The 22696-nt window shown below is 32.6% G+C and overlaps 2 protein-coding genes across 4 annotated transcripts; both read left to right on the top strand.

Annotated features, from left to right (window-relative positions):
* The first annotated feature begins 551 nt into the window (after window positions 1-551).
* Window positions 552-21883, top strand: LOC144569329 (glutathione S-transferase U15-like). Of its 3 annotated transcripts, none has more exons than XM_078319633.1 (3): window positions 576-922; window positions 8174-8562; window positions 21614-21883. In XM_078319633.1, the coding sequence occupies exons 1-2, from the start codon at window positions 602-604 to the stop codon at window positions 8555-8557; spliced, it is 705 nt and encodes a 234-aa protein (XP_078175759.1). In that variant the 5' UTR covers window positions 576-601; the 3' UTR covers window positions 8558-8562; window positions 21614-21883. The 3 variants fall into 3 exon arrangements, with proteins under 3 accessions (XP_078175766.1, XP_078175759.1, XP_078175751.1); XM_078319625.1 differs by lacking the exon at window positions 576-922 and adding an exon at window positions 7605-8064; XM_078319640.1 differs by lacking the exons at window positions 8174-8562; window positions 21614-21883 and adding an exon at window positions 1032-1451 and having other exon boundaries at window positions 552-922.
* Window positions 15208-21605, top strand: LOC144550636 (glutathione S-transferase U17-like; the record flags this gene model as incomplete). Its single annotated transcript, XM_078298623.1, has 3 exons — window positions 15208-15566; window positions 15676-15853; window positions 21412-21605. Coding segments are annotated over exons 1-3 (693 nt in total), but the record flags the coding sequence as incomplete, so codon positions are not given.
* Window positions 21884-22696: the final 813 nt, after the last annotated feature.

The raw sequence follows: 22696 nt of genomic DNA, 5'->3' as shown, positions 1-22696 counted from the left end.
AATAATCAATGTCTAGAAATTATCTATATTAATATATTTTTACAAGCTCTTGATAACAACCAAAATAAATTTTAAATATCATAATTTTTTACATATACATGCATCAAAATGGCGTAGATAACATTCAACTGTTTTAATTTGATTTTTAAATTTTAAGTTATTATTTTTTTTAAAATGAAATATAATGAAGGCACAAAAATTGAGACATTTTAACCCCCTCTTGTAATACTAAGTTGGCCTACGGTCAATGTCAAATAAAAATAAAGTTTATGCATGTATATGTAAAAAAATAAAAAGAATCCATAATCCGATCTACAAGAGAATCCAAGTTTGATCCATAATCCAAGTTTTTTTTTACCTTAATTCTTAAAGTAACTTTGTAAACACAAAACCAACCCACAAAAGAATCCGATTCAAGGAGGTGTCTGAATTGATCGGCATATCATATTTTTTTGGAAGGTAGTGGAAAATTCAACTAACATATATTTGAATATTTATTTTGTTGGCAATCAACACTTGTCCACTTCTACCTTATTTAAGCCCTACATACAACACAGAGATCTTATATCAATTTCCCACAAACATTCATTCTCAGGTGAAAATGGCAGAAGGTGATCTCAAACTGTTGGGAACATGGTCTAGTCCATTTGCAACCAGGATAAAAATGGTGCTACAACAAAAGGGGCTGAGTTACGTGTATCTTGAGCAGGACCTTAAAAACAAGGGCGAGCTTCTTCTCAAACACAATCCGATCTACAAGAAAGTACCGGTACTTGTTCACGGTGATCGAAATATCTGTGAGTCGTTGGTGATTTTGCAGTACATTGATGAGAACTGGTCTAGTACCGGACCTCCTCTACTTCCTGCTGATCCTTACGAACGTGCCATGGCTCGCTTCTGGGCTGCGTATATTGACGAGAAGGTACTTAAATTACTAATCATTTAATTTTACAATAAACCACAATATATATGAGTTTGGAGATGAATTTCAAAAGTAACAAACTAATATTTCATTTATTTTTCTCGTGCAGTTTGTACCATCATTTTGGGGAATCTTGAAAGCTGATACGGAGGAGACAAAGGCAGAAAATATTGCCGATTCATTTGGTGCGCTAAAGCAGTTGGAAGGAGTTTTCAAGAAATGCTCTGCTGGAACTGGGAAGGAATTCTTTGGTGGAGACACCATTGGTTTCATTGATGTGACTTTAGGTTCCCAATTGTCCAGTATTAAGGCAATCGAGAAGATATCTGGGGTGAAGTTGCTCGATAAGACAAAGACACCATTACTGATGGAATGGGAAAAACGATTCCTTGCTGTAGATTTCGTGAAGAACACTCTGCCGAATGTGGAGAAGGTGGTAGAGTACGGGAGGCTGCTTCAAGCCACAACATGGAAAGTTACTCCGGCCAAATAATGAACCTTTTTGGAATGTGTATGAAATAATGTTTGCTGTGAGAAATAAATAATATTGAACTTCTTTTGGTGATATATATGAAACTTAATAATAACTTTACTGGTTTCAAAAACAAATATGAACATTGATCTGATCCTGTTCTCTTGTGAATATTGTTCCGATGGGTCCCACGATATCATTTCCGCCTTCTATAAACTCATCTGTGGGTCCCATCAAGACCTTGTTGTTGCCTTCGTCGACGGGTCTCTTGGAAGGACGTCTCTTTTTACGCAAATAAAGTCTTCTTGCGAGATATTCAGGCTGAGTTTACAATAACATTCCATGATCAATGCTGGATGATGTTACATATAGTGGTAAAAAGGAAGAATAAGAACTTAATAGAATTGTTATTATTATTATTATTACTTTTTAAAAAAAAAAAAGAGAGGCATGTGCCCTATTATTCTTATTTTTGAAATTGGGGTGGGCCTTATTAGATCCTGCACTTGCATAAACTGAACTAAAACAAATTAACTGATATGGAATTGCATAGTTTTAGCATAATTAATCTCCATTGTTTTTTATATGTTTTTGTTGGTAATTTTTTTTTTTTTTATAATTAATCTCCACTATGTACTATCTAGGAAAAACTATATTACAAAGGGCCCTGTTGCAAATGTATCTTCAAATTAATAACACCACCTTCTTAAGTTTCTTGTACATCTAGAGTGTATTAAAAAATATATGTTAAAATTAGCCAATAGCTATACGAAAAGGAAAGTAATTCAATTCATTACCATTTCTTCATTACTTTCTAAAGAATAGAAATCCGTGACACTCCATTGCGGTTTTCTTGCTTGTTTTGGTACTTCCCCAGTTTGTAGATATCTCTCCACTTCCTTAACAGAGCAGAAGACAATACCAGATTCTGGATCTGTGTAGTACTGGTAAAAGGAAAAAAAAATGAAATTTCTTTATTATTGCATAAATCAACTTTTTTTTAAACTTTTAATCATTAGCATCATATTTACAAATCTGTAAAATTTTGATAGTTAATAACATTCTTATGCACAAGCAATCCACAGTTACTGGTACAAATCACCTGATTTATGTAGAATTTCATGCAATTATAACTTATAAGTGTGAGAAAGAAGACACAAAATGTTGTCCTAAATAGTGTATTTAATGAAGTTTTCTAAGAGAACAATAAGATGTAAACTTTTAACATACCAGATCTTTTCTTATTCCATTCTTTGATGTAGCACAGTTGTGTCGATATTTCATTTCCTTAATCCATCCATCGGGAAGATTTTCGGGTGAATATGAAATCTCAGCTATTATCTAAAACAGAAACAAATTTACTTGCTCTCACTAAAATGTAAAAAATCTAATCAGGAATAGGACTGAATAGAACAAAATCAAAATAATATTAACTGAAGTATAAACTGCGGAACACTTTATCAAAATAGTTGCCACTAACATTATCTTCACCCGTTGTGTCACAGTATAATTTTTCAGTAAAAACAGGATAGAGAGGCTTCCCCTCTAGATAAAACTGCACCTCCTCTTTGGATGAGAATCGGTACTCTTTTGTAGGATCAACATAAAACTACACAAAATTGAAGAATTCATGGTTAGCTGATAAAGAAAAGGTGCTATTACAAAAAAAATAACAAAAATAACAGTTGAAGATGTCAATAAGCTAGGTAAGCTAAGAAAATCCCAAACTAGGGATGAGAACAAGTCTAATAGTACATGAACTACCTATAAAAAAAAATATGGCACCAATTGTCATCCTTATATTCTATTTTGCTTTATTTTATTTTAAAACATGAAGTTTAAGATATTCTAGCACAATATAATTCATTTTTTTTTAGGAGTAGCGAAGGCAATTTTGACTCGGTCCAATTTTTGACGGAGTCATGAAATAAAATATGCTTGATGATTTGATTTCTAGTGCTTTCTTTCTATTTTTACCCTTTTATGTGGGTGAATATTTGTTGATTGTTGTTGAAAACATTCCATGTGTCAAAACTTGAACATTTCTTAGAGAACTTCTAGATATCTCTAGAACACAAGGTTTCAACACAGTTACCTCATCAGCACAAATATCTCTAAACCACATAATCCTACCCAAAATTTAAAACCTAGTACCAATTTACCTAAACAACATATGTCTTACAAAATCAAACCACAAGCATCACAATGTATCAACATACATGCTGTCAAGTTATTAAAGCAACTATACAAAAGTGTTAAAACAACTACTATAGTTTTTAAAATCAGACTTCGCCTAGAAAACGTTCTTTAATTTTCTCTTTCAACGCCTCTCATGGCTGCATAACACTTATAATGGGCTTTCGGAGGAGTTTGAATGCTAAAGGATGAGCGGAAATCATGAGAAAAGAGGGTGGTGCATAAGGCAGGATTCTATGTCAGATGACTAAAGTAGATGTACACAATTGCAAGAGAGTAGATATTGATGTGATTCAATCATTCCGCTTAATTGGATGCCGATTTACAGAATCTGGTGCCAAACATCACCTGGTACGGACTCTATTTTTGATTGGGAGTAGCAAAGACAATTTTGACTCGGTCAATTTTTTTTAGCAAAGCATACAGAGAAAGTGGCATATAATAAAATCAAATGAGTCACTGCATTCTGGGGCCCAATTATCCAATCTTTAAGGCTGGTCAGCATTGAGGTAGACAGATTGCATGAATCTTGCATGCAGATACGGATCGGAGATTAAATATTTATGAATACAAATTGGATATCAAATGCACATATTTATAATTTGAATACTTAATTTAAATATTGCAAAATTAACATATTATTCAATAAATATTTTTATTAGAAAATAAAAATAACAAAAATATGAATATAATTCGGATATTTGATCATTATGGTAATTTTTCTCATGTTAAACTTGTAATGTCATTACAAAATATATTTGTTCTTAACAAAATTAATCCGAACTCACAAAAATATTCATATATGAATATCCGAATTTTTCAAAATTTGAACATAATATCTGATCCATTTGTCTTCCTATGTCCAACATCCTACGCAAATTTCTTGTTTTTTTAAAAAATAAATAAAAATAAAGCTTGTCAGTGGCTGCCGATTTTTTAAAAAATACCTCCAAAAAAATATTTTATTAAAAATAACCAGCTTTTAGCAAAATTTTTAAAAATAGCCAAACCGCGGATTTTTTCCGCGCCCCGGAATTTTTATTCCGGGCCGCGGAAAAAATTCGCTCCCCGAAAAAAAAAAATTTAATTTTTTTTCCCGAGCGCGGATATTTTCTGTGGCCTGGATTTTTTTTTTTAGAGTTTGGAGTTTGGAAAATAATGTTTTTTTTTTTGTCCAACTTTGAACCTCTGGTTAACATATCAAAACACCTTAAAAATAATGAAAATTTACCGACATGCATTCTCGACTTCATAGAATACGACTGTGAAGTTTCATACAAAATCTCAAAACAGATCGTGAGATATCAGCACTCAAAATTTGCCCGGAATGCTGAAGGAGTGCTTCTGAGCCCAAATTTGCACCTCTGGTTAACATATCAAAACACCTTCAAAAATCATGAAAATTTATCGACATGCATTGCTAACTTCATAAAACAAGACTGTGAAGTTTCATACAAAATCTCAAAACAGATCATGAGATATCAGCTCTAAAAAATTATCCAAACTGCTGAAGGAGTGCATTTAAGCCCAAATTTGCACATGGTTAACATATCAAAACACCTTGAAAAATCACGATCTGTTTTTGAAGCTGATATCTCACGATCTGTTTTGATATTCTGTATAAAACTTTACAGTTTTGTTCTATGAAGTCAAGAATGCATGTCGGGAAATTTTCCTGATTTTTGAAGGTGTTTTGATATGTTAACCAGCGGTGCAAAGTTGGGTTCAGAAGTTCTCCTTCAGCAGTCCGTGCAATTTTTGAGAGCCGATATCTCACGATCTGTTTTGAGATTTTGTATGAAACTTCACAGTCTTGTTCTATGAAGTCAAGAATGCATGTCGGTAAATTTTCATGATTTTTGAAGGTGTTTTGATATATTAACCAGAGGTGTAAATTTGGGCTCAGAATCACTCCTTCAGCAGTTCGGGCAATTTTTGAAAGCCGATATCTCACGATCTGTTTTGAGATTTTGTATGAAACTTCACAGTACTATTCTATGAAGTCAGGAATGCATGTCGGTAAATTTTCATGATTTTTTAAGTTGTTTTGGTATGTGAACCAGATGTGCAAATTTGGGCTCAGAAGCAACTCTTCAGCAGTTCGGGCAATATTTGAGAGCCGATATCTCACGATCTGTTTTGAAATTTTGTATGAAACTTCACAGTACTATTCTATGATGTCAGAAATGCATGTCGGTAAATTTTCATGATTTGTGAAGGTGTTTTGATATCTTAACCAGAGGTGCTAATTTGGGCTCAAAAGCAACCCTTCAGCAGTTCGGACAATTTTTGAGAGCCGATATCACACGATATGTTTTGAGATTTTGTATGAAACTTCACAGTCCTATTCTATGAAGTCAAGAATGCATGTCTGTAAATTTTCATGATTTTTTAAGGTGTTTTGATATGTTAACCAGAGGTGCAAAATTGGACAAAATATTTCAAAAAAACATTATTTTCCAAACTCCAAACTCTAAAAAAAAAAAAAAAAAAGAAAAAAAAATCCGGGCCACGGAAAATATCCGCGCTCGGGAAAAAAAATTAAAATTTTTCTTTTCCGGGGCGCGGAAAAAATCGGCGGTTTAGCTATTTTTAAAATTTTTGCTGAAAACTGGTTATTTTTAATAAAATATTTTATTTGGAGGGTATTTTTAAAAAAATCGGCAGTGGCTGCGAAGAAGACATATACAAATTCTTTTTTAGCACCTTTAGAGTGGACTGTAAAAATAATTCCAGCTTTAGTTTTACCTCATGACGACAGTGCTTGCACAAGCATTCTCTGCCTCATGATCATCTCCAAGCAACACCATCCTTCCAACTAACTATATAACGAGTAGAACTAGGGTGCTCTTAAGCTCACCAAAGTGTTTGGTGAGCTTGACTCTAAAACTCATCAAATCAATTTCTAATGACGAATCCGAACCGTTGAAACCCGCCTACCTTACGTGTGATGTGTTTACATGTGAAATTTTTAAACATTCGAATTAATTTAGTATAAAGTTAAGCGGTCAAAAAAGGTTCAAAAAATGAATGCACTAAAATTAATTTATTAACCTTCTAATTTTGACCAATTGACTTTATACTAAACTAATTCGAATGTTTAAAAATTTCACATGTAGACGCATCACACGTAAAGTAGGCGGGTTCTAACTGTTCGGATTCGTCATTTGAAATTGATTTGATGGGTTTTAGAGTCAAGCTCACCAAACACTTTGGTGAACTTAAGAGCACCCTAGTTCTACTCCTATATAACAATTATAATACAAGAAAGGTTCAAATAATTATAATACTTCAAAAGTCTTTATTTTTTGTGCTTTCGCTATATGTTTTTATTTTTAAAATATTAAACTAAAAATTTAAAATATAAATATTAAAATAAAACCGTTATATGTGATTTATATTATTTTGTCCATATGGTCGTAATAAATTATTACATTTCTATTTTGTTTTTATGTAAAACAATAAATTGAATAATCAATGTCTAGAAATTATCCATATTAATATATTTTTACAAGCTCTTGATAACAACCAAAATAAATTTTAAATATCATAATTTTTTACATATACATGCATCAAAATGACGTAGATAACATTCAACTGTTTTAATTTGATTTTTAAATTTTAAGTTATTATTTTTTTTAAAATGAAATATAATGAAGGCACAAAAATTGAGACATTTTAACCCCCTCTTGTAATACTAAGTTGGCCTACGGTCAATGTCAAATAAAAATAAAGTTTATGCATGCAGTACGTGCACCTCAGTTAATCACTTCATCAGAACATTTAATTTAAACACATCCAACAACAATAATTTGATCCATAGTCCAAGTTTTTTTTACCTTAATTCTTAAAGTAACTTTGTAAACACAAAACCAACCCACAAAAGAATCCGATTCAAGGAGGTATCTTAATTGATGTGGGCATATCCTATTTTTTTGGAAGGTACGTAGTGGAAAATTCAACTAACATATATATTGATTAATTAATAATAAAATATCTACAAAGCACGTACGGCATATCATATTAAATTCCAACATTTGAATTATTATTTTAGTTGGCAGTCAACACTTGTACACTTCTACCTTATTTAAGCCCTACATACAACACAGAGATCTCACATCAATTTCCCACAAACATTCATTCTCAGGTGAAAATGGCAGAAGGTGATCTCAAATTGTTGGGAACATGGCCTAGTCCATTTGTACTCAGGATAAAAATGGTGCTACAACAAAAGGGGCTGAGTTATGAGTACCTTGAGCAGGATCTTAAAAACAAGGGCGAGCTTCTTCTCAAACACAATCCGATCTACAAGAAAATACCGATACTCATCCATGGTGATCGTAGTATCTGTGAGTCATTGGTGATTTTGCAGTACATTGATGAGAACTGGTCTGATATCGGACCTCCTCTGCTTCCTGCTGATCCTTATGAACGTGCCATGGCTCGTTTCTGGGCTGCATATATTGACGAGAAGGTACTTAAATTAGTAACCATTTAATTTTACAATCAACCACAATATATATGAGTATGGAGATGAATTACAAAAGTAAAAAATTAATATTTCATTTATTTTTCTCGTGCAGTTTGTAGGATCATTTTGGGGAATCTTGAAAGCTGCTACAGAGGAGGCAAAGGCGGAAAAAATTGCCGATTCATTTGGTGTGCTAAAGCAGTTGGAAGGAGTTTTCAAGAAATGCTCTGCTGGAACTGGGAAGGGATTCTTTGGTGGAGACACTATTGGTTTCATTGATGTGACTTTAGGTTCCCAGTTGTCCTGGATCAAGGCAGTTGAGAAGATATCTGGGGTGAAGTTGCTCGATAAGACAAAGATACCATTACTGATGGAATGGGAAAAACGCTTCCTTGCTGTAGATTTCGTGAAGAACACTCTGCCGAATGTGGAGAAGGTGGTAGAGTACGGGAGGCTGCTTCAAGCCACAACATGGAAAGTTACTCCGGCCAAATAATGAACCTTTTTGGAATGTGTATGAGTGTTATGTGGTGGCCGGTAGATGCATGAAATAATGTTTGCTGTGAGAAATAAATAATATTGAACTTCTTTTGGTGATATATATGAAACTTAATAATAACTTTACTGGTTTCAAAAACAAATATGAACATTGATCTGATCCTGTTCTCCTGTGAATATTGTTCCGATGGGTCCCACGATATCATTTCCGCCTTCCATAAACTCATCTGTGGGTCCCATCAAGACCTTGTTGTTGCCTTCGTCGACGGGTCTCTTGGAAGGACGTCTCTTACAATAACATTCCATGATCAATGCTGGATGATGTTACATACAGTGGTAAAAAGGAAGAATAAGAACTTAATAGAATTGTTATTATTATTATTATTCTTATTTTTGAAATTGGGGTGGGCCTTATTAGATCCTGCACTTGCATAAACTGAACTAAAACAAATTAACTGATATGGAATTGCATAGTTTGTGCATAATTAATCTCCATTGTTTTTATATGTTTTGGTTGGTAATTTTTATTTTTTTTATAATTAATCTCCACTATGTACTATCTAGGAAAAACTATATCACAAAGGGCCCTGTTGCAAATGTATCTTCAAATTAATAACACCACCTTCTTAAGTTTCTTGTACATCTAGAGTGTATTAAAAAATATATGTTAAAATTAGCCAATAGCTATACGAAAAGGAAAGTAATTCAATTCATTACCATTTCTTCATTACTTTCTAAAGAATAGAAATCCGTGACACTCCATTGCGGTTTTCTTGCTTGTTTTGGTACTTCCCCAGTTTGTAGATATCTCTCCACTTCCTTAACAGAGCAGAAGACAATACCAGATTATGGATCTGTGTAGTACTGGTAAAAGGAAAAAAAAATGGAAGTGCTTTATTATTGCATAAATCAACTTTTTTTTATACTTTTAATCATTAGCATCATATTTACAAATCTGTAAAATTTTGATAGTTAATAACATTCTTATGCACAAGCAATCGACAGTTACTGGTACAAATCACCTGATTTATGTAGAATTTCATGCAATTATAACTTATAAGTGTGAGAAAGAAGACACAAAATGTTGTCCTAAATAGTGTATTTAATGAAGTTTTCTAAGAGAACAATAAGATGTAAACTTTTAACATACCAGATCTTTTCTTATTCCATTCTTTGATGTAGCACAGTTGTGTCGATATTTCATTTCCTTAATCCATCCATCGGGAAGATTTTCGGGTGAATATGAAATCTCAGCTATTATCTAAAACAGAAACAAATTTACTTGCTCTCACTAAAATGTAAAAAATCTAATCAGGAATAGGACTGAATAGAACAAAATCAAAATAATATTAACTGAAGTATAAACTGCGGAACACTTTATCAAAATAGTTGCCACTAACATTATCTTCACCCGTTGTGTCGCAGTATAATTTTTCAGTAGAAACAGGATAGAGAGGCTTCCCCTCCTTTAGATAAAACTGCACCACCTCTTTGGATGAGAATCGGTACTCTTTTGTAGGATCAGCATAAAACTAGACAAAATTGAAGAATTCATGGTTAGCTGATAAAGAAAAGGTGCTATTACAAAAAAAATAACAAAAATAACAGTTGAAGATGTCAATAAGCTAGGTAAGCTAAGAAAATCCCAAACTAGGGATGAGAACAAGTCTAATAGTACATGAACTACCTATAAAAAAAAAAAAAATGGCACCAATTATCATCCTTATATTCTATTTTGCTTTATTTTATTTTAAAACATGAAGTTTAAGATATTCTAGTACAATATAATTCATTTTTTTTAGGAGTAGCTAAGGCGATTTTGACTCGGTCAAATTTTTGACGGAGTCATGAAATAAAATATGCTTGATGATTTGATTTTCTAGTGCTTACTTTCTATTTTTACCCTTTTATATGGGGGAATATTTGTTGATTGTTGTTAAAAACATTATGTGTCAAAACTTGAACATTTCTTAGAAAACTTCTACATATCTTTAGAACACAAGGTTTCAACACATAGTTAACTCATCAACACAAATATCTCTAAAACACATAATCCTACCCAAAATTGAAAACCTTGTACCAGTTTACCTAAACAACATATGTCTGACAAAACCAAACCACAAGCATCACAATGTATCAGCACACATATTGTCAAGTTATTAAAGCAACTATACAAAAGTGTTAATACAACTACTATAGTTTTTAAAATCAGACTTGGGCCTAGAAAACAATCTTTAATTTTCTCTTTTAGTGCCTCTCATGGCTGCATGACACTTATAATGGGCTTTCGGAGGAGTTTGAATGCCAAAGGATGAGCGGAAATCATGAGAAAAAAGGGTGATGCATAAGACAGGATCCTATGTTAGATGACTAAAGTAGATGTACACAATTGCAAGAGAGTAGATATTGATGTGATTCAATCATTCCGCTTAATTGGATGCCGATTTACATAATCTGGTGCCAAACATCACCTGGTACGTACTCTATTTTTGATTGGGAGTAGCAAAAGTAATTTTGACTCGGTCAAATTTTTTAGCAAAGCATACAGAGAAAGTGCCGATTTTTTTATTTATATTCATAAAATAAAAGGAATTTAAAAAAATAACCAAACGGGTTATAAAAATCAAAAAGTATCCAAACCGGTTAACGGTTAACCGGATCCGAATCAAATTTTCGGTTAACCATTAACCGGATTCATTGAAATAATTCGGTTAACCATTAACCGGTTTGGGGATTTTGGTTATTGAGTCATATTTTTTTTTTTTTTTTTGATAAAGTGGGTGTAGCCCACCAATTTCATTAAGAAACCATAATGTCAAATGCGAAGAGCTCCAACTAGCTAGAGCTCAAAGCATGTATACAAAGTACTGATAGCTGAACAAAAGAACGACAATAGCAAACTACAAAAGAGCAAACTGCAAAGCAAACATGACAGCAAAATAAATGTTGGTCTAAACTACAAAAGGATGCAAGTAGTCAGCATATCTTCAAAAACTGTCTTCATAAGGTTATTGAGTCATATGTTGAGTCCATCTCATCCGTCCATTTTGAGATGCAAAGCCGGGATTGAGGAGTCAAAGTGAGATTTGACTGGGTCCCACACACACAAGACCTTATGATTGGTCTCCAGCGTTGTCCCAGCCGTAAAACCCGCAAAACTTTAGCATTGAAAAATGAATATTTAAATCAACAATTAAAAAGAGTACCCACCCTCATCTACTTTTGTTCTCTTGCGTCATTTGTCGGCATATCTTTTTCATATAACGGGTCATTTTGATAATAAAAAAAGAAATGCAGTAACTTGGTACACTAACGAAGGGGATTCAAAGTAATATAGAAATTTGGGAGCCAATTACTGTCAGCAGCTACTCTATTTCATTTCCGGTTAAAACCCCACACTGAAAAAAAAAAGAAGTCCGGTTAACGGTTAACCGGATTCAAATCCCCAAACCGGTTAATGGTTAACCGGATTATTTCAATGAATCCGGTTAATGGTTAACCGAAAATTTGATTCGGATCCGGTTAACCGTTAACCGGTTTGGATACTTTTTGATTTTTATAACCCGTTTGGTTAGTTTTTAAAATTCCTTTTATTTTATGGATATAAATAAAAAAATCGGGAGAAAGTGGCATATAATAAAATCAAATGAGTCACTGCATTCTGGGGCCCAATTATCCAATCTTTAAGGCTGGTCAGCATTGAGGTAGACAGATTGCATGAATCTTGCATGCAGATACGGATCGGAGATTAAATATTTATGAATACAAATTGGATATCAAATGCACATATTTATAATTTGAATACTTAATTTAAATATTGCAAAATTAACATATTATTCAATAAATATTTTTATTAGAAAATAAAAATAACAAAAATATGAATATAATTCGGATATTTGATCATTATGGTAATTTTTCTCATGTTAAACTTGTAATGTCATTACAAAAGATATTTGTTCTTAACAAAATTAATCCGAACTCACAAAAATATTCATATATGAATATCCGAATTTTTCAAAATTTGAACATAATATCTGATCCATTTGTCTTCCTATGTCCAACATCCTACGCAAATTTCTTGTTTTTTTAAAAAATAAATAAAAATAAAGCTTGTCAGTGGCTGCCGATTTTTTTAAAAATAACCTCCAAAAAAATATTTTATTAAAAATAACCAGTTTTTAGCAAAATTTTTAAAAATAGCCAAACCGCGGATTTTTTCCGCGACCCGGAATTTTTATTCCGGGCCGCGGAAAAAATTCGCTCCCCGAAAAAAAAAAAATTAATTTTTTTTCCCGAGTGCGGATATTTTCTGTGGCCCGGATTTTTTTTTTTTTTTTTTTTTAGAGTTTGGAGTTTGGAAAATAATGTTTTTTTTTTTTTGTCCAACTTTGAACCTCTGGTTAACATATCAAAACACCTTCAAAAATCATGAAAATTTACCGACATGCATTCTTGACTTCATAGAATAGGACTGTGAAGTTTCATACAAAATCTCAAAACAGATCGTGAGATATCAGCACTCAAAATTTGCCCGGAATGCTGAAGGAGTGCTTCTGAGCCCAAATTTGCACCTCTGGTTAACATATCAAAACACCTTCAAAAATCATGAAAATTTATCGACTTGCATTGCTGACTTCATAAAACAAGACTGTGAAGTTTCATACAAAATCTCAAAACAGATCATGAGATATCAGCTCTCAAAAATTGCCCGAACTGCTGAAGGAGTGCATCTAAGCCCAAATTTGCACCTGGTTAACATATCAAAACACCTTGAAAAATCACGATCTGTTTTTGAAGCTGATGTCTCACGATCTGTTTTGATATTCTGTATAAAACTTTACAGTTTTGTTCTATGAAGTCAAGAATGCATGTCGGGAAATTTTCATGATTTTTGAAGGTGTTTTGATATGTTAACCAGAGGTGCAAAGTTGGGTTCAGAAGTTCTCCTTCAGCAGTCCGGGCAATTTTTGAGAGCCGATATCTCACGATCTGTTTTGAGATTTTGTATGAAACTTCACAGTCTTGTTCTATGAAGTCAAGAATGCATGTCGGTAAATTTTCATGATTTTTGAAGGTGTTTTGATATGTTAACCAGAGGTGTAAATTTGGGCTCATAATCACTCTTTCAGCAGTTCGGGCAATTTTTGAGAGCCGATATCTCACGATCTGTTTTGAGATTTTGTATGAAACTTCACAGTACTATTCTATGAAGTCAGAAATGCATGTCGGTAAATTTTCATGATTTTTTAAGTTGTTTTGATATGTGAACCAGATGTGCAAATTTGGGCTCAGAAGCAACTCTTCAGCAGTTCGGGCAATATTTGAGAGCCGATATCTCACGATCTGTTTTGATATTTTGTATGAAACTTCACAGTCATATTCTATGAAGTCAAGAATGCATGTCTGTAAATTTTCATGATTTTTGAAGGTGTTTTGATATGTTAACCAGAGGTGCAAAGTTGGACAAAAAATTTCAAAAAAACATTATTTTCCAAACTCCAAACTCTAAAAAAAAAAATCCGGGCCGCGGAAAATATCAGCGCTCGGAAAAAAAAATTAAATTTTTTTTTTCCGGGGCTCGGAAAAAATCCGCGGTTTGGCTATTTTTAAAATTTTTGCTGAAAACTGATTATTTTTAATAAAATATTTTATTTGGAGGGTATTTTTAAAAAAATCGGCAGTGGCTGCGAAGAAGACATATACAAATTCTTTTTGAGCACCTTTAGTCCGCAATGGCAGTGGACTGTAAAAATAATTCCAGCTTTAGTTTTACCTCATGACGACAGTGCTTGCACAAGCATTTTCTGCCTCATGATCATCTCCAACCAGCACCATCCTTCCAACTAACTATATTATAACAATTATAATACAAGAAGGTTCAAATAATTATAATACTTCAAAAGTCTTTATTTTTTGTGCTTTAGCTATATGTTTTTATTTTTAAAATATTAAACTAAAAATTTAAAATACAAATATTAAAATAAAACCGTTATATGTGATTTATATTATTTTGTCCATATGCTCGTAATAAATTATTACATTTCTATTTTGTTTTTATGTAAAGCAATAAATTGAATAATCAATGTCTAGAAATTATTCATATTAATATATTTTTTTCAAGCTCTTGGTAACAATCAAAATAAATGTCAAATATCATAATTTTTTACATATACATGCAAAAAATGATGTAGATAACATTCAACTGTTTTAATTTGATTTTTAAATTTTAAGTTTAAAAAAAAAAAAATGAAATATAATGAAGGCACAAAAATTGGGACATTTTAACCCCCTCTTATAATACTAAGTTGGCCTACGGTCAATGTCAAATAAAAATAAAGTTTATGCATGCAGTACGTGCACCTCAGTTAATCACTTCATCAGAACATTTAATTTAAACACATCCAACAACAATAATTTGATCCATAGTCCAAGTTTTTTTTACCTTAATTCTTAAAGTAACTTTGTAAACACAAAACCAACCCACAAAAGAATCCGATTCAAGGAGGTGTCTTAATTGATCGGCATATCATATTTTTTTGGAAGGTAGTGGAAAATTCAACTAACATATATTTGGATGTTTATTTTGTTGGCAATAAACACTTGTCCACTGCTTCTACCTTATTTAAGCCCTACACACAACACAGATCTCATATCAATTTCTCACAAACATTCATTCTCAGGTGAAAATGGCAGAAGGTGATCTCAAACTGTTGGGAACATGGTCTAGTCCATTTGCAACCAAGATAAAAATGGTGCTACAACAAAAGGGGCTGAGTTATGAGTATCTTGAGCAGGACCTTAAAAACAAGGGCGAGCTTCTTCTCAAACACAATCCGATCTACAAGAAAGTACCGGTACTTATTCACGGTGATCGAAATATCTGTGAGTCGTTGGTGATTTTGCAGTACATTGATGAGAACTGGTCTAGTACCGGACCTCCTCTACTTCCTGCTGATCCTTACGAACGTGCCATGGCTCGCTTCTGGGCTGCGTATATTGACGAGAAGGTACTTAAATTACTAATCATTTAATTTTACAATAAACCACAATATATATGAGTTTGGAGATGAATTTCAAAAGTAACAAACTAATATTTCATTTATTTTTCTCGTGCAGTTTGTACCATCATTTTGGGGAATCTTGAAAGCTGATACGGAGGAGACAAAGGCAGAAAATATTGCCGATTCATTTGGTGCGCTAAAGCAGTTGGAAGGAGTTTTTAAGAAATGCTCTGCTGGAACTGGGAAGGGATTCTTTGGTGGAGACACCATTGGTTTCATTGATGTGACTTTAGGTTCCCAATTGTCCAGTATTAAGGCAATCGAGAAGATATCTGGGGTGAAGTTACTTGATGAGACAAAGATACCATTACTGATGGAATGGGAAAAACGCTTCCTTCCTATAGATTTCGTGAAGAACACCCTGCCAAATGTGGAGAAGGTGGAAGAGAGAGTGAAAGAGAAACTTATTCAAGCCACAACATGGAAAGTTGCTTCGGCCAAATAATTAATGAACCAAAGAAATAAATGATTGTTGTTATATTATGTAATATTTGGAATGTGTATGAGTCTTATGTGGCCGAGTTTTTTAAAAATACCCAAATTTATTAATATTTTATTATAAATAACCAGATGTTTGGCAAAATTATATTTTTACCCAAACCGTAAGGAAATCTTACGGTTTGGATTAAAAATTCAAACTGTAAGGTTTCCTTACGGTTTGAAATTTTTTTTTTCCAAACCGTAAGATTTCCTTACGGTTCGGAATTTTTTTTGTTTTTGTTTTTGTTTTTGTTTTTGTTTTTTTAGCCCAACTTTGCACCTCTGGTTAACACATCAAAACATCTTCAAAAATCATGAAAATTTACCGACATGCATTTTTGACTTCATGGAATAAGACTGTGAAGTGTCATACAAAATCTCAAAACAGATCGTGAGATATCGGCTCTCAAAAATTGCCTGAACTGCTGAAAGAGTGCTTCGGAGCCCAAATTTGCACCTCTGATTAACATATCAAAACACTTTAAAAAATCATGAAAATTTGAAGGCTGAACTTAAATTTCAATATAATATTTGAAGGTTGAACTTATGCACAAAATCATAAAAATAAAATATTGCGTAGATTTCAATTGATTTTTTTGTCCATCAATAGTCTTAGTGGGACTCAGATTCTGAATTAAAAAGTGATTCATCTAATTTGTATTCAATCTTATAAGAACTCAGAATCTTGAGAGTACTATTGTTGTTTCTTACAATAACTCATGACTTAGAATTCTAATACTCTGAGTCTGGTACCAATTGTATATTTGTTTATTAGATTAGTATATAATTGAATTTCAAGTTGTACCAGCAGTATATTTTAGTTGTACCTATTGTATACCGTGAGATTGATACTCAGAATCTGGATTAAAAAGTGATTCATCTAATTTGTGTCTTAGTTTAGTATAAAATTGGATTTTTCAAAGTTTTGAGATCACTTGTACAGTTGTACCAGTTGGTACGAACTGAAAATGTACTGGTACACTATGATGGAAAATCAAAGAACTTGGTGTATTTTTGAATTTTATAATCAATATACTAAGTTGTTATTTAACTAATTTATTATAAGCTTGTTCTCAGTTTTTAATATCCATAATTAATCAATCTAAGCTCAAAATATCCATAATCAAGTAAGTTAATTAAGTAACAAACGAACAAATATGAAACGATACTTATCATTGTAAAAGAAGTAACTACTGAGTTCAGCATATTTGAGAAGAAACAAATAAATGAGAGTATTTTGGTCTTTGCATCTATAACACATATTTTAATCTTTATTTTTAATCCTACTTTTAAATGAACAAGTGTTTCTTAAAAAAAATTAAAATTTTAATCCTTCACCTCTAAGGAGGTCATGCCGAACATGAAATAGTTATCACCTCTAATTGAGAGTTTGAGACCGTGACAACTGACAACTGACAAGAACTAGTTATAACCTCTGCATGGACATGTTCTTTCACATTTGTTATGAGCTTACATGCATGTTCTTTCAATTTTTAATTAATTGCATGTACACTCTTATTTAAATAATTGTAATTATTTTTCATCATTTTATTTTCATTAAATAGGTAATCTAGCATACTATTAAAATTTTAATTTTTCAAAATTATACGATTTTACACGAAGTAAAGGAGACAATGCTCACTGCATGTATGTCATGAAGGGAGGGGTATCGGTCTACATTATACTTGCTGGAACAGTTCTAGTTAAAAAAAAAGTTTCATCCTTTGGAGACCAGTAAAGTTTCATCATTTTTTTTTTCTCAAAAAAAAAAAAAACACGCAAGTCGCGCTAGAAGAAATGTCAGAATTAACGGGCTTCGAAAAGAATGACAGGAACCTGTTATTTAAATCCCAACCGTTACAATTTTTTAGTGCACGAATCTTAATGAAAAGCCTTTCTTATGTGCGCATCTTAACGAATCTCAACGGTTGAAATGGGAATAACAGTAGATTTATTCCACAAGGGGAGGAGGGGAGGAGGGGAAGTGTGATAAGACCGTGGCATGCATAACGTGTAACCTTTGTATTCCAAATTAATACCGATGGAGACGTTGTTACACGTGTCTTTGATCCCTGAAAAGCGCGAATATTTAGAAAACTGTAAGACCGTCCGATTCTCACTGCACAACATGCGATGCAGGTGAGTAAAGATGAATAGTCCTTGAAGTCTTGAATTTTATTGCGTTTGTAGTTTTGCAAATCTATCCTAATTAAATGCTCCATTAATTACTTGTCTTTAATTAGAAAGTTTTGCTTGATTTAAAACCAACAATTTAGAAAAGCAAAGTTTTTTTTCAAACGTAAATGCAAACTTAAATGCATAGTGCTATAAAGAATACATATGATCAACATTTACAAGAGATAAATTTAGCTAGTATATTCACACCAAGTTTATAAGCATAATCAAGTTGGAAACAAAATTGGCATAACAGTTTTACACTGAAATAAAAGATAAAAAAAACAAATAAAACAAAAAAAATTCTTAACATAACAGTTTCACACTTATATAGATACTGGTACGGACCAGTTCATAAGTCGAGGCCGGATTTTGGACAATGGGGTTCAATGTATACCAGTGTTGTAAAAAACGTCCATTTAGGTTAATTAATTAGCCGATTAGTCGTTGGCAGTGATCAAATCGTCATGAATTTTTTCCACTAATCGGACGATTATGGTCAATTATTCTCGATTAATCGCTTGGCGGTACCTTATCCGTCCGACAACCACATACTGTTATTTACAACACTGATGTATACAAAGGAGCTATCAGCTATTGATGTTTATTTCCTTGAAAAAATATGTATCAATGTTACTTAAAATCCAACACATTAATATGAAATTTTTGGAAAATAATGGAGCTCAGTTGAGCTCCATTCTTTCTTAGTGGATCCGTCACTGAACTAGTCCATTTAAAGTAATTGGTATCATTTGTAATTCTTTCTGATTTCCTTTCCTACAGGATAACTTCAAAAGATTTGCAATTAATGGAGCATTCAGTTTTCCCCAAATCGTGTAATGTTGTTTTCCTTCCCCTGTGTCTTCCTAAACTAAACTTTTGATAATCTCTGCTACTTGAAGTATCGAGATAAATGCATCTCGAGGTCAATTTTGGAGTTAATTTCCAAACATATGTCATAAATCAGAATTGGAATCGGTCACTTGATCATAGAATCCGGAGAGGATGAATCGACTTAATCGGTTTGAAAGCTCAAATTTTTTTATTATTTTTTTTTAGCCAGAAGCATGTTTTGTATTAAAAAAAATGAGAAAAATGTATTTTTGTAGAATAAATCTTCAAACAGTCTATGATTTTTCAATATGTTTAACATGATGAAATTAGCAGAATCAAGTATGACTAAACATGAAATTAATTTTTTGTATTATAATTATATTTAAGTGTTAAAATAAAGATTATAAATTTTCTCAATTATATTATTACAATCCAAATTATAAAATTTACTACTACAAAATGTCGAAAGGATTCGCTACCAAAAAAAATTCCTTAATTTATTCCATAGTTCAAATAAATTTTATAAATTATTCTCCAAAGAATAGTATGTTGGACTTGGGAGCCCATCGGATATCAATACAGGGTTGATACGGTCCGATACGTATCTGATAAATGGGTTGATACGTAGAGATACGGTCGGATACGTCAATTAGGTTTTCTCTCCGCTGTTTGGAAGCGAAGCCAAAACAAAACAAAAAGCTCTCTCCGCTCGGTCTAGCTCTGTACGCGATACGGCACCGTTGTCTATCACTGCGACTGGGTCCTACATGTTTAAAGGAAAGCATTAGCCGTTGAAGGGTTCAACAACTGAAAAGATTGTCCCATGTTGTCAGAAACGGAGGTGAACTGGAGAAGAACTGAACGGAGAATCATTAATTAGAAAGATTTAGTTACCTCATGACGGCAGTGCTTGCATCATGAATACTTCCAACGAACTATATAATTATAATACATTCAAATAATTATAATACTTCAAATGTCTTTATTTTTTTACCGCCGCTGTGCCTTTATTTTAAAATGTTAAACTCAAAATTTAAAATATAATATTAAAATAAAATTATTAGATACGATCTATATTTTTTTTTGTGTGTTTATAAAAAATTTATCACATTTCGATTTTGTTTTTATATGTCTAGAAATTATTCACATTAATACATTTTTACAAGTTCTTGATGACAACCAAAATATAGTTCAAATATAATAATTTTTTATACATGCATAGATAAAATGTATATCATATTCAGCGGTTTTAGTTTGATTTTTAAATTTTAAATTTTTTTTAAAAATCAAAATTAAGGCATTTGACATACCGTCCATGTCAAATAAAAATAAAGTTTATGCATGCAGTGCGACGTTATTGAGAGATTTCTTGCTCCGCTTGTTAATCTCTTCATCAGAACATTTATTTTTAAACACATCCAACAACAATAATTTGATCCATAATACAAGTTTTTATCTTAAATGAACAATAACACTACATCTTTGTAAACACAAAACCAACCCACAAAAGAACCCGATTCAGTCATAGATTCAAGGAGGTGTCTTCATTGATGACCGCATATCATATATTAAATTCCAACATTTGAATTGTTATTTTAGTTGGCAGTCAACACACACTTCTACCTTATTTAAGCCCTGCATACAACACAGAGAAATCATATCAATTTCCCACAAACTTTCATTCTCAGGTGAAAATGGCAGAAGGTGATCTCAAACTGTTGGGAACATGGCCTAGTCCATTTGTACTCAGGATAAAAATGGTGCTACAACAAAAGGGGCTGAGTTATGAGTACCTTGAGCAGGATCTTAAAAACAAGGGCGAGCTTTTTCTCAAACACAATCCGGTCTACAAGAAAATACCGATACTTATCCATGGTGATCGAAGTATCTGTGAGTCATTGGTGATTTTACAGTACATTGATGAGAACTGGTCTGGAACCGGACCTCCTCTGCTTCCTGCTGATCCTTACGAACGTGCCATGGCTCGCTTTTGGGCTGCGTATATTGATGAGAAGGTACTTAAATTACTAATCATTTAATTTCACGATCAACCACAATATATATGAGTTTGGAGATGAATTACAAAAGTAAAAAATTAATATTCAATTTATTTTTCTCGTGCAGTTTGTCGAATCATTTGTGGGAATCTTGAAAGCTGCTACGGAGGAGGCAAAGGCGGAAAAAATTGGCGATTCATTTGGTGTGCTAAAACAGTTGGAAGGAGTTTTTAAGAAATATTCTGCTGGGACTGGAAAGGGATTCTTTGGTGGAGACGCTATTGGTTTCATTGATGTGACTTTAGGTTCCCAATTGTCTTGGATCAAGGCAACCGAGAAGATATCTGGGATGAAGTTGCTCGATGAGACAAAGATACCATTACTGATGGAATGGGAAAAACGCTTCCTTGCCGTAGATTTCGTGAAGAACACACTGCCGAATGTGGAAAAGGTGGAAGAGTACGCGAGAATGGTTCAAGCCACAAGATGGGGAGTTGTTCAATGAACCTTTTTGGCAAAGAAATAAATGATTGTTGTTATATTAGGTAATAGATGCCATACAAAAAGGAAAGTAATTCATTACCATTTCTTCATTACTTTTGAAATAATAGAAATCTGTGCACTCCTTTGCGGTTTTCTTGCTTGTTTTGGTAATTCCCCAGTTTGTAGATATCTCTCCACTTCCTTAACAGAGCGGAAGACAATACCAGATTCTGGAACTCTGTAGTACTGGTAAAAGGGAAAAAAAAATTTGAATTGCTTTATTGCATAAATCAACTTTTTTTTAAACTTTTGATCATTAGCATCATATTTACAAATCTGTAAAATTTTGATAGTGAATAACTTTCTTATGCACAAGCAATCGAGTCGGTTCATATACCTGACAGTTACTGGTACAAATCACCTGATTTATGTAGAATTTCATGCAATTATAAGTGTGAGAAAAGAAGACACAAAATGTTGTTCTAAATAGTCTATTTAATTATGTTTTCTAAGAGAACAATAAAACGTAAACTTTCAACATACCAGATCTTTTCTTATTCCATTCTTTTCTGTAGCACAGTTGTGTCGATATTTCATTTCCTTAATCCATCCATCGGGAAGATTTTCCGGAGAATATGAAATCTCAGCTATTATCTAAAATAGAAACAAATTTACTTCCTCTTACTAAAATGTAAAAATTCTAATTAAGAACAGGACTGAATAGAACAAAATCGAAATAATATTAACTGTGGTATAAATTGCGGAACACTTTATAAAAATAGTTGCCACTAACATTATCTTCACCCGTTGTGTCGCAGTATAGTTTTTCGGTAGAAGCAGGATAGAGAGGCTTCCCTTCCTTTAGATAAAACTGCACCTCCTCTTTGGATGAGAATCTGTGCTCTTTTGTGGGATCAACATAAAACTTGACAAAATTGAAGAATTCATGTTTAGCTGATAGAGAATAGGTGCTATTACCAAAACAAAACAAAACAAAACAAAAAAAGTAGCAAAAATAACAGTTGAAGATGTTCTAGCACAATATAATTCATATCGGTAAAATTGGAAATAAAATATATATTTGCATGAAGTACCTTATAAATTTTT

This window comes from Carex rostrata, chromosome 2 (assembly GCF_964058835.1).
Source record: "Carex rostrata chromosome 2, lpCarRost1.2, whole genome shotgun sequence".
NCBI lineage: Eukaryota > Viridiplantae > Streptophyta > Magnoliopsida > Poales > Cyperaceae > Carex > Carex rostrata.
Note: the sequence above shows the minus strand (reverse complement) of the source record. Positions and strands in the feature narration are given on the sequence as shown.